The following is a 13,885-nucleotide window of genomic DNA, read 5'->3' on the forward strand; positions in this document are numbered from 1 at the left end:
AAATATTCTATAAGTGCAAATAGTTAAAGAATAAGTGTAACATTCTCGATTTATAAAAGTCTACACACGACTATATTAAACGAGAAATTATTTTATCAAAGATTCGAAAGCTATAACGCTTCACCAAGGACTTGATATATCTATTACTTCAGAAATAAGATATATTATTCAAAACGAAGTAATACCAAGTATACTCTAACATTCATTTAATCTAAAAAAAGGTATACATCGATATTCTTTAAGAATATTTGTTCGTCATCCAGTCTAGTTAAGTATATTACTAGTCCAAACTCTTTTTATCTATAACGAGTATTGTTTCGTAGATATTGTCTTCTTCATTTTGCAGTGAGGTGAAGTATAGTGAGGTGTTCTCGTTCTAAGACCCAAGTCCTAGACGTACTAACGAGAAGTTAGTAGTCTTCGCTCCGTGAGGAAGAGGAAAAACCCAAGACCAAATACTGAGTTCAAGACCGGAAAAAGTTTAGAAGGACAAATACTACACCAAGGTATCTACATCAACTTTGAAGAAATAACAGGGTGTTACTGTCTAAGATGGGTTGTGTAGGTTTGCACATTTATTTTGAGGTGGTAACCCGGGGTTACGCACCAAAACAGATATTTGTGGTGTTGTAAAGCTTCTCTGCCTACGTAAGGAGAAAAGTTATTTTAAGGGAAAAACTCGGGTCCTGGAGAGGAGCTCGGGGACTGGATATAGGGGTGAGCGAATCTATTAGAGGTTGCGCCATCGCGAACCAGGATAAATCTCTCGTGTGATATTTTCTTTCTTGTCTTTTATTTCCGCATATATAATCTGAATCGGTAAAATATTTAAAATGGGATAAATATTTTTAAAACGCCATAATAATTTTTAAATTGGTAATTAAGGTATTCAACCCCCCTTCTAGCTTAAAATAGCCCTTTTACGGGACCTAACAATTGGTATCAGAGCAGTGCTTTTTAACATGTTTGTTAAGTGATTTGCAGATTTACAGGCACAACAAAAAGTGATCCGAAATGGTGTATCTAAATACCATTGGTTGTGGTGAAGGTCTATCTAGCTCTCGCCCTCCTCTATTTGACGGCACCAACTTTGCAACATGGAAAACAAGGTTTCGCATCTATGCTAGATCTCAAGGAGTCAGAGTTTGGATGGCCATAGAAGATGAAGTTGTTATTCCTACCAAAACGGTTGATGACATCATCATCGAAAAGAAGGTTAGTGAATATAACACAATTGAGGAAGAAAGAATGAATATAGCTGCTAAGGCAGAAATGGTACTCACAAGTGAACTTGCTGAAAAAGAATATAAAAGAGTAAATAATTGCAAGTCAGCACAAGAAATGTGGGATAAACTAGTGGTTACTTACGAAGGAACCACTGATATAAAAGATTCTCGAATTGACACTTTGATCCAAGAATATGGGAACTTTAAAATCCAAGAAGGAGAAAATATCATCGACATGGAAATTAGATTCACTCGCATTATCGATGAACTATCTCAACTCGGAAAGTGTTATACACAAAATGAAAAGAACCGAAGAGTTCTTAAATCATTACCTCCAAGTTGGAAGGTTAAAGTAACCACAATCAAAGAAATGCACAATCTCAATGATTACAAAATAGATAAATTATTTGGAAATCTTCGTGCATACGAAGAAGATAATTTACAAGAAAAAGTCATTCCAAAAATGGAAGACAAAAAGAAAAATATGGCTTTAAAATCTAGACTAATAGATGAAGAAGAAAACAACGATGAATTAAACGAAGAAATCCAAAATCTCGATGAAAGTGAAATTGCTTTACTTACGAGACAACTACGTCGTGTGCTTTAAAGCAAAACTCAAAGATACGGAAAAGGCTTCCTTAAATCAAATAATCAATAAAGAGTTTTTAACTCTAATGGAAGGCCAAATTACTCTCAAAATTACACTCCTAACTATAAGAGTAATTTTCCGTCAATGAGCTATAATAAAGGCAAAGGTATGCAAAATACTAATGTCTATAATAATAACACTCCTACTTACACTCCTCCTAAACAAAAGGAACAAAATACGGAGGAAATACAAGAGGTGTGTTACGAATGTAAACAACCCGGTCACTTTAAATAAGAATGTCCTAAACTTATAAAAGGACGATCTCTCGTGGCCGAGAATGGGTGGGATTTAAGTGAAGATGAAGAAGCTCCGGAAGCTAGTGAAGAAATTTTGAATCTATGCTTAATGGCTATCGGGGATGCATCTACTTCAAAGGAAATCTCCACTTCAAATCAAGAGGTTTGCCTTACTACTAAGCAAGACTTGTGGTACCTTGATAGTGGATGTTCGAGACATATGACCGGTAATAAGTCACTTTTGAGCAACATTAAAAAGGTCACTGCTGGAAGTGTCACATTCGGAGATAGCAGTAAAGGTATCATTATTGGCATCGGTGATATCGGGAACGAGCACTTCAAGATATCCGACGTACAACTAGTCACGGGACTAAAGTACAACCGTCTCTCAATAAGTCAACTTTGCGATAATGGAAATAAGGTAATTTTCTATCCTACTCATTGTTCTATTCTTAAGAAAGATGGAAAATTAGTCCTTACGTGTCCTCGAGACAAAAATGTCTATACATGTGACATGAGTAAGCATGTTAATATATGCCTAATCACCTGCTATAGATGACCCTTGGTTGTGGCATCGAAGATTAGGACACGCAAACATGAAGTTGATTAAAAATATATCAACTAAAGAACATGTACGAGGAATACCAAAATTAAATCATAAAAAGGATCACATATGTGAAGTTTGTGAAATTGGCAAACAAATACGAGCCTCTCACAAAGCAAAATTTATGATATCTACCTCACGACCTCTCGAGCTTTTACACATGGATCTTATCGGTCCAGTCCCTGTACAAAGTCTCGGAGGATGTTCATATACTTTGGTAGTTGTTGATGAATATTCACGATTTACATGGACAAAATTCCTCAAAGCCAAAAGTGATGATTTTGAATCTTTTTCTTCTCTATGCAAAAGAATTCAAAACCAACAAAATAATACCATAGTCTATATAAGAACTGATCATGATAAAGAATTTGAAAATTCAAACTTTACAAGTTTTTGTGAAACTAATGGTATCACTCATAACTTTTCTGCTCCTTATACTCCTCAATCTAACGGAGTAGTTGAAAGGAAGAATAGAATATTACAAGAAATGGCAAATACAACGATAAATGAATATCGCCGTCCTAAATATTTTTGGGTCAAGGCAATTCTCACTGTATGCCATATACTAAATAGAGTCTTATTAAGACCTATAATACAAAAGACTCCACATGAGCTTTATTTTGCTAAAACTCCTAAAGTTAATTACTTTAGAGTATTTGGAAGTAAATGATATATCTTAAACTCCAAAGATTACCTTACAAAATTTGATCCAAAATCAAATGAAGGTATATTCCTTGGATATTCAATGAATAGCAAAGCTTATAGAGTATTTAATTTAAATTCTCTAGTGGTGGAAGAATCAATGAACATAGCTTTTGATGAATCAAAACCATCACTTAAATACAAAGATCTTGTAGACAAAGAAGATGTCACACAATACAATATTGAGAATATTATTCGACAATTCGAAAATATGGATTTTGGCTCATCATCCCCAACAAATCCACTAGAATTGTTAGAAACAGATATTGAACTACCTAAAGATGTTCCAAACATTAGAATTCATCCTTTGGACAATGTTCAAGGAGACTTAAGTAAAGGAGTTCAAACGCGGTCACAAGTTCAAAACGTTGTGAATCACCTTAGTTTCCTATCACAAATAGAACCTAAGACCGATAAAGAAGCTTTGTTAGACGAAGATTGGATCTCTGCAATGCAAGAAGAATTAACCCAATTCTCTCGTAGAAAAGTTTGGGAACTTGTCCCAAAACCCAAAAATACTTCCATAATTGGAACTAAATGGGTATTTGGAAATAAGTTAGATGAAAATGGAACTGTTGTTCGAAATAAAGCTAGACTGGTTGCACAAGGCTATACTCAAATGAAAGGTATAGACTTTGATGAAACATATGCACCAGTAGCACGAATTGAGTCAATTTAGATGCTATTAGCTTTTGCATGTCATAAGGATTTTAAAGTATATCAAATGGATGTAAAATCTGCATTCTTAAATGGGATACTAGAAAAAGAAGTATATGTTAAACAACCTCCCGACTTTGAAGATGCAACACATCCAGAATATGTATACAAATTATACAAAGCTCTATACGGATTAAAACAATCCCCAAGAGCCTGGTATGAAAGGTTACGCAAATTCCTGTTAGAAAATAATTTTAAAATGGGAATGGCTGATAAAACCTTATTTACAAGACAAGAAACAAATGATATCTTGCTTGTACAAATATATGTAGATGACATCATATTTGGTTCAACAAATGATGCACTATGTAAAGAATTCTCTGACTATATGAGCAAAGAATTTGAGATGAGTATGATGGGTGAATTAAATTTCTTTTTGGCATTGCAAATAAGACAACCTGACGAGGGCATTCATATTTCACAATCAAAATATTATAATGAAATGCTAAAGAAATTTGAAATTGAAAATTGCAAACCAATTTCCACACCTATGTCAACATCTGACAAACTAACGGAGGATTCCAAAGGAATTCCCGTTGACACTAAGATATATCGAGGAATGATTGGTAGCTTATTATATATTACAGCAAGTCGACCCGATATACAATATAGTATTTGCAAATGTGCTAGATTTCAAGTAGCACCAAAATAATCTCACTTATCCACGGTAAAAAAGATACTGAGATATCTTAAAGGTACCACGAATTTTGGTCGTTGGTATCTGTTATAGGGAGAATTTCATATAACAGTGTTGTGGAGGTTGACAGGCGAAACAAGGATCAAGGACGGTGTTTGAAGGCGGGGAAGGTTATGTATGGTGGTGGTTAAGCTTGTATGTTGACTCCTTAAGAAAGAATAGAGTTTTTTATTATCTATCAAGTGTCGACTCATATCTCATACAAGCGCCTACATACCCTATTTATAGGGACCAAGCCTCGCATAGTTCTTGGGGAACAAGTCACATAGGCTAGGGTTAGGGTTCTCCAACCCGTGCAACCCAAGCCCATGATAAAGTCAGGCCTTCAGCCAATTAATCACGTAAATCTCGACCGGCTCCACACGCTTCCTACAATCTCGCGGCATCTCCGCGTTTCTTCCCGTAATTGTAGGAATAACCCGTGTCAGCCCCGAAACCTACGAGCAACTCAGTCATCTATGAGTCACTTTTCATGTTGCACACAAACTCCTTTGATGCGGGCCGACCTGGTTACCTCGGCCCGCACCGCCTTGATTTTCGATTAATAAATACAATATTACCTCTGTTTTCATAAGATATGTGCTCATGGGCCCAGCCCGCGTGTGGGCACCTAAGCCCAGCTCGTGCGTAGGCACCTGAGCCTACCTCGCGTGTGGACACCTAAGCCCGGCTCGCGTATGAGAGCCCAGATGGCAAGTGTGAGCCCACCTTACATGTGTGAGCCCAGCTCGTATGTCATGAGCCCAGCTCGCATGTCATGAGCACAACCCGCATGTGCTGGCTCAAGTCACATTAATGCATGGTTCTAGACCACACACGAGAGTCCAGCTATTCAATGCACCTACAGGGACCTGTTTAGGGCCCATGACCGAAAGCGGGCATAACAACTACCCCCCAAAATTCCTGGTCGCATCTTGAGGCTAGGAATTTTTCCAGCATTAGCTTTTTATTGCCCCGCAGGCGCGAGTCCACGAGGTCGCACCAAACGGCCTCGCGTGCCTCACCTCGCATGCCTTTTTACAATCATGTGTTTGAACACATGACAACTGTTGGACAGTTGGCGTAGGGATTTGTGCCATCTCTTGAGATGGCGACACGTGTCCCTTATTCTTTCTCTCTCCTATCCCCTATAAATATGTGGGATTTCAATTCATTTCTCACATTTCCAAGAACGCTTCTCGAATTGCTGCTCATTTTGCTCAAGGATCTACCACGGCGAAAACCATCATCACCACAAGAACCGTCTACCGGCGGCGATATTCTTTGGGAACAGATTCATCAAGATCATCCTACACTTCACCTACAGGTACCCCTTTGATCCTTAATCTTCCATATTCATTCATGTTTGTTCATATGCACCATGCGAGCACACACCACCTGTTCGATGCGATGCGAGCCTGTCTGCTCATTTAGATAATTAGGTGTGATCCCGTGTGAGATGTGAGGACACTTAGGTGCGACCCCATACTTATTTTTGCTTTCTTTTTAGGGCCACACACTAATTTTCACCATCTTTTACAGATTTCGAGTACGTCTTCAGCCCGCTCCTACGGGTCATCTCACTCTTCCTCGAGCCCGGCTCGCTCCTCTGCCATCCCGGTTCGTTCTTCAGCCACTCCATCTCCATTAAATCAATATCCACCCGAGCAGCGAGGCTCAAAGGACTTCCAATGTGAGCTGACTTTCCTCTCTGGTCGTCTCAGCCAACCTATTTCCCTTGGTTTTGCTATCACCCCTCAAGGGGCCTTGAATATTTCTAGAGTTGAGAACTCGATGTGAGCAGCCGGCTCCAGCTTGCTGGATATTCACCTCGACCCTAACCCTGAAGACTACACCAGGGAGAAAAATATATATGATTGGAGGAACAGGCCTGTGGACCTCTCCAATATACTAGCTTCCCTTGGGGTGGAGGAGCTGCTAAACCGCGAGCCCGTTCCCTTGGACAAAAAGTGAGCTAAGGAGATTTTAAGAGAAATGGTTGAAGAGAGGGCGGACCGTATTAGGAAAACTGCAGCCAATGACCTCGACCCCATTCAGGTCGACTCGGAGTCTACTGACAGCGACCTGGGGAGTGCTTATTATGACACCAAGAAAGGGAAGGAACCTGTAGCCGCATAATATCCTATCTTGGGGCTCGAGGGTGAAGAAGACGGCTCGCATTGGTCTTATGACTCCCCTTAGAGTGAGGAGGTGGCAGATGTGACTAGTCAGTATAAAATCAGCAACTATAACTACGTCCCCGCGGCCTCTCCTGAGCCCTATGTGCCTCCTGCCCAGCCCGAGCTTGAGGGTGAAATTATTTTTAAAAGGCAGATCATTCCTGATGGGGAGGAGAGTTCAACTGCAATCGAGGAGGTTAAGGTGCTCGCTTGTCGCGATCTGCCCACCTCGCTTACTCAGAAACACCTGGCCGAGCATATTGAGCAGTTCCAGCTCGAGGGCCATGTTGTCTTGCCCCTGCCTCATATGAGATGTTATAGGCTCAACCATCTAGAGAATGGAGGCAGGGTGCCTCGCATGGTCTTGTCCACCTTCCTACTAAGGCTAGGAATCTCCTCTCCCCTTCACCCCTTCATCAAGGATTTTTATGAGTACTACCAGCTCGCACCCCTTCAGATCAATCCAAACGGATACCGGGCCACCCTCGCACTGTACATCATGTACCACAAATGCGGGTACCCTCCTCTGACCGTGAGGCAGCTGGGTTATTTCCTCAGTTTGAAGCATTCTCCCAACGACTTTGGGTATTTCTACTTCTCTGTCTGGCCGTGCTTCAACAAGAAGAACCTCATTCACAATGGGCCGAGCAACCCAGGAAAATGAAAGAGCCCCTACTTTTATGTCCATGAGGTGCCTCGAGTCCAGACCCACTTTTATTATAATCCATATAAGTCCTCCCTGGCCGCTCTCCTTTCTTTCACCATAGTTCTTTCTTTTAACAAAAAATGTTTTTTACTTATCTCCAGCCACCCCGCCTTGCACTGTCCTTGTGGGACAAGAAAAAATAAATGCGGACAGCCTTCTAGATCTTCCTAAGGCGGACAGGGATTTTCGAAAACTCCTTACGACCTCAAACCTGGTCTCGTGTGGGTTTTTGAAGGAAGGAGTGAGGCTGACTCCTCAAAAGAAGAAATCTAAGAAGAGGGCCAGAAAGGGTAAGAACATCACACCCGCATGTGTGAGCCTGCCTGCTCACATGTGCGAGCTCGTGTGCTCGCATATTTACATTTCCTGCATGTATCTCACTTCGCATTGCACTTTAGTTCTCTGTATTTATTATCTGCTCGTATTTTCTTCTTTCCATTGCATCTCGTCGTGACTAATATATCACTTTATTGTTTTTTTTTTCAGAAATGGCCATCTCCCCTATCCCCTTTATGGAAGAGGTAGAGCAACCTGCAGCCTCAGGTCAAGTTCAGCCCGCGGCTGCGACCATAGGGGTTCCCTCTCAAGTCCCCCCTCCAGCTCGCATGACTACTCTTACTGAGCATCACAAAGGCTCAGGGTCTTCTCTTCGGCTAAAAAGGCATCGAGGTCACAAATAGGGAAAAATCGTCGAGCCAGACCCAAAAAAAGCTGCTCCATCTGATGCCCCTCTCCCCACTTCTTCTTCTGCCAACATGGTCGCGACCACCTTTGGCCGACTCGCTCAAGCTCACATCAGGGACCAGGATATGAATAATTGGTCTTCTTCTTCTCTCATGGCCAACCAGGACGCACTGACCCGGGCCGCAGCTGAGGTATATTACCGTCAGCTGTCTAGAGCTCGAGAAATGTGAGCCCTCATCCAAACCAATATAAAGCTCGACTCTAAAGTTAAGTCTCTTCAGAGCAAGGTCGCCGAGCACGGGCTGGAAAAAGTCACGCTGGTGAATAATTATAATCAAAAGATGCTCGACTTGAATGTTGCTCACGAGAAGGCTTTAAGGGAGCAGAAGGAGACTCATGACTTGGTCGCAGAAGCATGGAAGAAGGAGAAGGATAGCCTCGAGGAGAGGGTGCTCGAGCTGGAGGGTTTAGTTTCTGTCTTGACCTCGGGTCGTGAGGCCGCCCTCGCCGATGCCAGGAACCTGGGGGCCAGGAACTTCATGAAGATCTTTATCAGTAAGGTTCCTGACTTTGATTGGGAGGCTCTTGGTGCGGGCACAACTAGGCACGCTGAAAAGCTGAAGTTAGAAATGGAAAGGAACGCTCAGATTGCTGAGGAGGCCCAGCTCGCAGCTGAGCAGGCCCGGCTCGCGGCTGATCAAGCTAGCAAGGAGGTTGAGGCTAATAAGCCTTAGATTAATTTTATTTTAGAACTAGACTTTTGACTGGGTAAGCGGGCACCCTTCTCGCCTCACATTTGTATTTGAAATATTTTGCCTTGGGGCATAACCTATCTATCTCTTGTTTGTATAAAATTCCAAGTCCTTTGGGCCTGCATTTATCTTTTATGCTAGCTGGTTTTCTTTATTTTGTGTAAACTTGCCATGCCCCTACTGACCAAAAGCTATCATAGCTCACAGCGAGCCGAGCTCATAAGCTCGCATTCATGTTCAATTAAGTAAAAATAATGATAATTTAAGTAGAGCGGGCTCGCATCATTACTAATTCACAAGTATTGTAGGTGTGCCCGCATTAGCGGGTCGTGCCTAGGGGCTCGCATCTTGTTCCTGTATCTTCTCCTCGCATCATGCGCCCCTGGCTATGTTAGAGGGTTGGGCTCCTTAGCCCGCATCTATCAGCCTACGAGCCCATGAATATGGGCTCGCATCGCAGTCGTCTCTAACTTTTAAGTTAGTTAAGGGGTTTGTGGGCGCCTCTCACTATTTTCATAGCTTTATCTTCATCTTCAATCCGCTTTTTGCTCATTACTTTTCCAAGCGGGACGGGTCCCAGCTCGTTCCATAGATTTGTTGTGAAGCGGGTCGGGGCCTGACTTAACTTGCGATTTTAACATGTTAATAAAATAGTTGTTTTGTCCTCGCATGGGCTCCCAAGGATGGGCTCCCTTGCTGGGTAATTTTAATCTATTAACAGGAGTTAAAATATAAATGGCACAAATAGATATCAATTGTTAATTCATAGATAATGGAAAGTGAAAGGAGTACATGCTTGTGGTCTCAGGGAGGCACCTATATGGCACTACCCCCCGAGACTTAGGAATATTTTAAGATAATACTAAGTCTGAGAAGAATAATATTACTGATAATACTTCCGGAGGTGTTCAGCGTTCCAGGCTCTCAGGATCAACTTATCTTACATATCATTGAGGTGGTAGGTTCCCTCCCAGAACACTGATTTTATCTTGTAGGGCCCTTCCCAATTTACCCCAAAGACTCCGTGGCTCACCACCTTGGTGTTTGGCATAACCCAGCGCAGAACCAAATCTCCCACCTTAAAAGTCCGGGCTCGAACCTTACTGTTGTAGTGCCTAGCTGTCCTCTGTTAATATGCTACTATCCTGATCTGAGCATCTTCCCGAGTTTCTTCAATCATATCCAAATAGAGTCGATGGTTGACCTCATTTGCCTCTGAGTCATAGTTTTCCCTCCAACAAGATCCTGCCCTACCTCAACGGGCACTATAGCTTCACACCCATATACCAGAGAAAAAGGGGTCTCTCTAGTTGTAGTTCGGGGAGTCAGGTTGTAAGACCACAGGACCTGGGTGAGCTCCTCTATCCATGTCCCTTTCTTCTCTTCAAGCTTAGCCTACAAGGTATTCTTAATAATTTTGTTAACAGCCTCCTTTTGCCCGTTACTTTGGGGGTGACAAACTGCACTAAAACTCTTCGAATCCCCAGCTGCTCACAAAATTCTCGTATTTCCTTGCTATCGAATTGTTTCCCGTTTTCAGATATCAACTTGTAAGGGATGCCATAGCGACACACAATAGTCCTGTGCATAAATTCCTTGAGCTTTTTTGCCGTGATAGTGGCTAGAGGCTCGGCCTTTGCCCACTTAGTGAAGTAATCCACCGCGACAACGGCATACTTGACACCTCCCTTGGCCTTCAAGAATTCTCCAATTAGATCAATTCCCCACATAGTGAAGGGCCAAGGGATCATGAGGGATGTGAGGGAATCCACGGGGCTGTTATAATAATTGGCATATCGCTGGCACTTATCACAGGCTCGGGAGAATTTAAAGGCATCTTTTTTCATTGTTGGCCAATAGTAACCTTGACGGAGGATTTTCTGAGCTAGAGAGCTACCCCTGAGTGATTGCCACAAATGCCCTCGTGTACTTTCCTTAGGATATAATTGCATTCATCCCCATCTATACACTTGACGAGGGGCACACTGAACCCTCTTCTGTATAGGACCTCATCGTATATCACATAGCGGGTTGCCTTGTATTTTATCCTCCTTGCCTCATTCTTTTCTTCTGGGAGTGAACCTTCTTTTATGTAGGCTAAGTTATGTGTCATCCACGTGGGGCCGAGGTCATCACTGAGGCTGCCCACCTCGTGCTCGGGCACACTAGGTTGCCTCTGTATGTCAAGGGGCACGACCCCTAGCAGAGTGGCCTTGTGGCGTGATCCGAGTTTAGCTAGCTCATCTGTGCCTTCATTCTACCCGCGTGGGATTAGTTCCAACCTCACCTCGTTAAACCTTGCGATTATCCTCTGAGCACACTTCAGGTAGAGCTCCGTTCTCGGCCCCTTAGCTTGATACCCCTCGTTTATCTGATATACCACAATAATGGAGTCACTAAACACATTAAAATTCTCTACCTTCATTTCCAAAGCTAGCTTGAGACCGTTGATCAGGGCCTCATATTCAGCATCATTGTTGGTTGCATGAAAGGCCAGATGGGTCACGCGTCTGATCTTGTGCGCCTCCGGGCTGATTAACTCAATTCCAGCCCCTGCACCATCCTCATTAGAGGCTCCATCCACAAATAGGATCCACCATAGGGCCCTATTTTGGTTTTCCAGCCCGACTTCTTCTGTTCTAGGTATGACAACAAGGGCTCCCGGCTCCACTTCTTGATGTGGAGAAAATTCTTGCACAAAATTGGCCAGGGATTGGCCTTTGATTGCGGTCATTGGCTTATAATCTACCTTGAATTGGCCGAGCTCAACCGTCCACTTCAGCATTCGACCAGAAGACTCCGGTTTATGCATTACTTACCTGAGAGGGTAGGAGGTTCGCACTTCTACCGCGTGTGCCTGAAAATAGGGCCTGAGCTTTCAGGAGGCCATGATCAGAACATATGCTAACTTCTCGAGGCTTGTTTACCGAGTCTCGGCGTCGGCTAGCCTTTTACTCACATAATATACCGGGAGCTGGATACCATCCTCCTCTCGAACCAATACCGCAGTTACTGCAAAGTCAGAGACGGCCAAGTATAGGACCAAAGCATCTCTTTCCTTTGGGTTGGACAACATTGGAGGGCTGTTGAGATACTTCTTTATGTTCTGAAAGGCTTCTTCACACTTTTCTGTCCACTCAAAATTCCTCCCCACTCCTTTAATCGCTTTGAAGAACTCCTGACATTTGTCAGAAGACTTTGAGACGAAGCGGTTTAAGGCAGCCACTCGCCCCGTTAAGCTTTAAACGTCATTCACCCGTCGGGGGATCTCATCTCGAGTAGGGCTCGTATCTTGGCGGGGTTGGCCTCAATGCCCCTATGGTTGATAATAAATCCCAAAAACTTCCCTGACTCGACCCCGAACACACATTTCTGTGGGTTGAGCTTCATCCTGTACTCCCTTGGGATCTGGAACATGTCCGTAGGTGACAGGCATGATCCTTTGCTTCCTTTGACTTCACAAGCATGTTATCTACATAGGCCTGCATAGTCTTCCCCAATTGATGTTTGAACATCTTGTTCACCATCCTTTGATAGGTTGCCCCTGCATTAAGGAGCCCGAACGGCATCCCGATATAATAATAGAGGCCCCGATCAGTGATGAAGAAGGTGTGCTCCTAATCTGGCCCATACATTGGGATTTAGTTATATCCCGAATAAGCATCCATAAAGCTAAGTAGTGCGTGCCCAGCTATAGAGTCAACCAGCTGGTCGATTCGGGTTAGAGGAAAACTATCCTTCGAGCAAGCTTTGTTCAGGTCGGTGAAGTCCACACATGTCCTCCATTTGCCATTGGGCTTCTTGACAAGCACGGGGTTGACCATCCACATGGGGTAGAAGGTTTCCCTTACAATCCCTGCCTCCATTAGTCTATCTACTTCTACTCTGAGGGGTTCTGCCCTCTCTCCACTAATTGGTCGTCTCTTCTGTCTGACCCTCTTCTTTTTCGGGTCCAAGTTGAGCCGGTGGCACATGACATTCGGGTCAATCCCTATCATATCAGGGTGTGACCATACAAAGACATCCAAATTTCTCCTCAAGAAGCGGGCTAGATCCTCCCTCAATTCAGGACTTAAGTTAGAGCCTATTCTAAGTACCTTGGAGGGATCATTTGGGTCTACCAAGATCGGGATTGTGTCCTCTGCGGCCCCAGCCCTCTCAACCATTGGGGGCATTCTTGGGTCTAAGTCTTCTTGAGCCTCACTAGATTCTCTCACTTTCATGATTGTTAAGCCTTCCGTATCCTCGAGCTCAGGCCGGTGAGCTCGGGCCGGATTTATCAAGCATTCGGAGGTCGTAGTGACAATGCGAGTGATTCTGTTTGGCAGATCCATAGTTGTTGTCATTTCTTCGTTTGCCCATTTCCTTTTCCTGAGTCTTGCAGCGATTTATTCTGGGCTCCCTTCTTCATCACTTGACTCTTCCACAATCCCTTCTTGTATCAACATGATGGGCTGAGAGGCTTCCATCAGCAAGGCCCCTGGGCGTGGTTCCGCCTGAATCCCCATGTGCTCGAAATAGTTCTCGGGAAACTCCTCGATTGAAACAAGGTTACAAGTCTTGTGTCCCTCAGGGCGTACTCTCTTCATGCCCTCTGCCTCTTCCATAAGGACATCGTCTTCACCCGGTTGGACCATCTTCTTTGATGCATTTTCTGACTCGGCCGCCCTGAGTGCCTGGTTGTAGCAGACCCTCGATTCATATTGATAGCTCTTCAAGAAGCCTACCCCTGTGGGGGTTGGGAATTTTACCG

General features: G+C 43.3%; 1 protein-coding gene across 1 annotated transcript; it reads right to left on the reverse strand.

Moving 5' to 3' along the window:
• Nucleotides 1-11,017: 11,017 nt before the first annotated feature.
• On the reverse strand, nt 11,018-11,944 carry LOC141695533 (uncharacterized). The gene is made up of 2 exons (XM_074499772.1): nt 11,420-11,944; nt 11,018-11,308 (listed from the first exon to the last, which is right to left on the reverse strand). The coding sequence occupies exons 1-2, from the start codon at nt 11,942-11,944 to the stop codon at nt 11,018-11,020; spliced, it is 816 nt and encodes a 271-aa protein (XP_074355873.1).
• Between the last annotated feature and the right edge of the window lie 1,941 nt (nt 11,945-13,885).

Source organism: Apium graveolens, chromosome 11 (genome assembly GCF_009905375.1).
Source record: "Apium graveolens cultivar Ventura chromosome 11, ASM990537v1, whole genome shotgun sequence".
NCBI classification, from domain to species: Eukaryota; Viridiplantae; Streptophyta; class Magnoliopsida; order Apiales; family Apiaceae; genus Apium; species Apium graveolens.